This window comes from Eimeria mitis, genomic scaffold (genome assembly GCF_000499745.2).
Source record: "Eimeria mitis Houghton genomic scaffold, Emh_scaff1870, whole genome shotgun sequence".
NCBI classification, from domain to species: domain Eukaryota; phylum Apicomplexa; class Conoidasida; order Eucoccidiorida; family Eimeriidae; genus Eimeria; species Eimeria mitis.
In genome coordinates this window covers 3301-3657 of record NW_013570193.1, presented here as the reverse complement: position 1 = coordinate 3657, position 357 = coordinate 3301, and the positions used below count along the sequence as shown (strand labels likewise).

The 357-nt window shown below is 52.1% G+C and overlaps 1 protein-coding gene across 1 annotated transcript in view; it reads right to left on the bottom strand.

Moving 5' to 3' along the window:
* Window positions 1-357, bottom strand: part of EMH_0044910 (uncharacterized protein) — a gene marked incomplete at both ends in the record, with an annotated part of 9499 nt that overhangs the window by 6137 nt on the left and 3005 nt on the right. The window contains one exon of the mRNA XM_013496014.1: window positions 3-6. Coding sequence (XP_013351468.1) covers window positions 3-6 — 4 coding nt within the window. The remainder of the gene's footprint in view (window positions 1-2; window positions 7-357) is intronic.

Sequence of the window (357 nt, the reverse complement as noted above, 5' to 3'; positions counted from 1 at the left end):
AACTGTCTCCTCTCAGCAGCACGGAACTGTCTCCATCTGCATCAGCAGCAGCAGCAGCAGCAGCTGCTGCAGCAGCAGCAGCAGTATTTTGTGTTGCTGCTGCAGCAGCATCTCCTGCACCACCACCACCCCCACCACCGCCACCAGCAGCAGCACCACCGCCAGCAGCAGCAGCAGCAGCAGCAGCAGCAGCAGCAGCAGCAGCAGAAGGATTTATATCTCCATCTATATCTTCATCTTCTTCCTCATTCATACTACCTGCGCATGCATAAGGAGACAATAAATAAATATAAGACCAAAGACAGAAGCAGCCGTGGGGGTGTTGAAATGATAGAGCTCTATATACAGTCTCTGTCT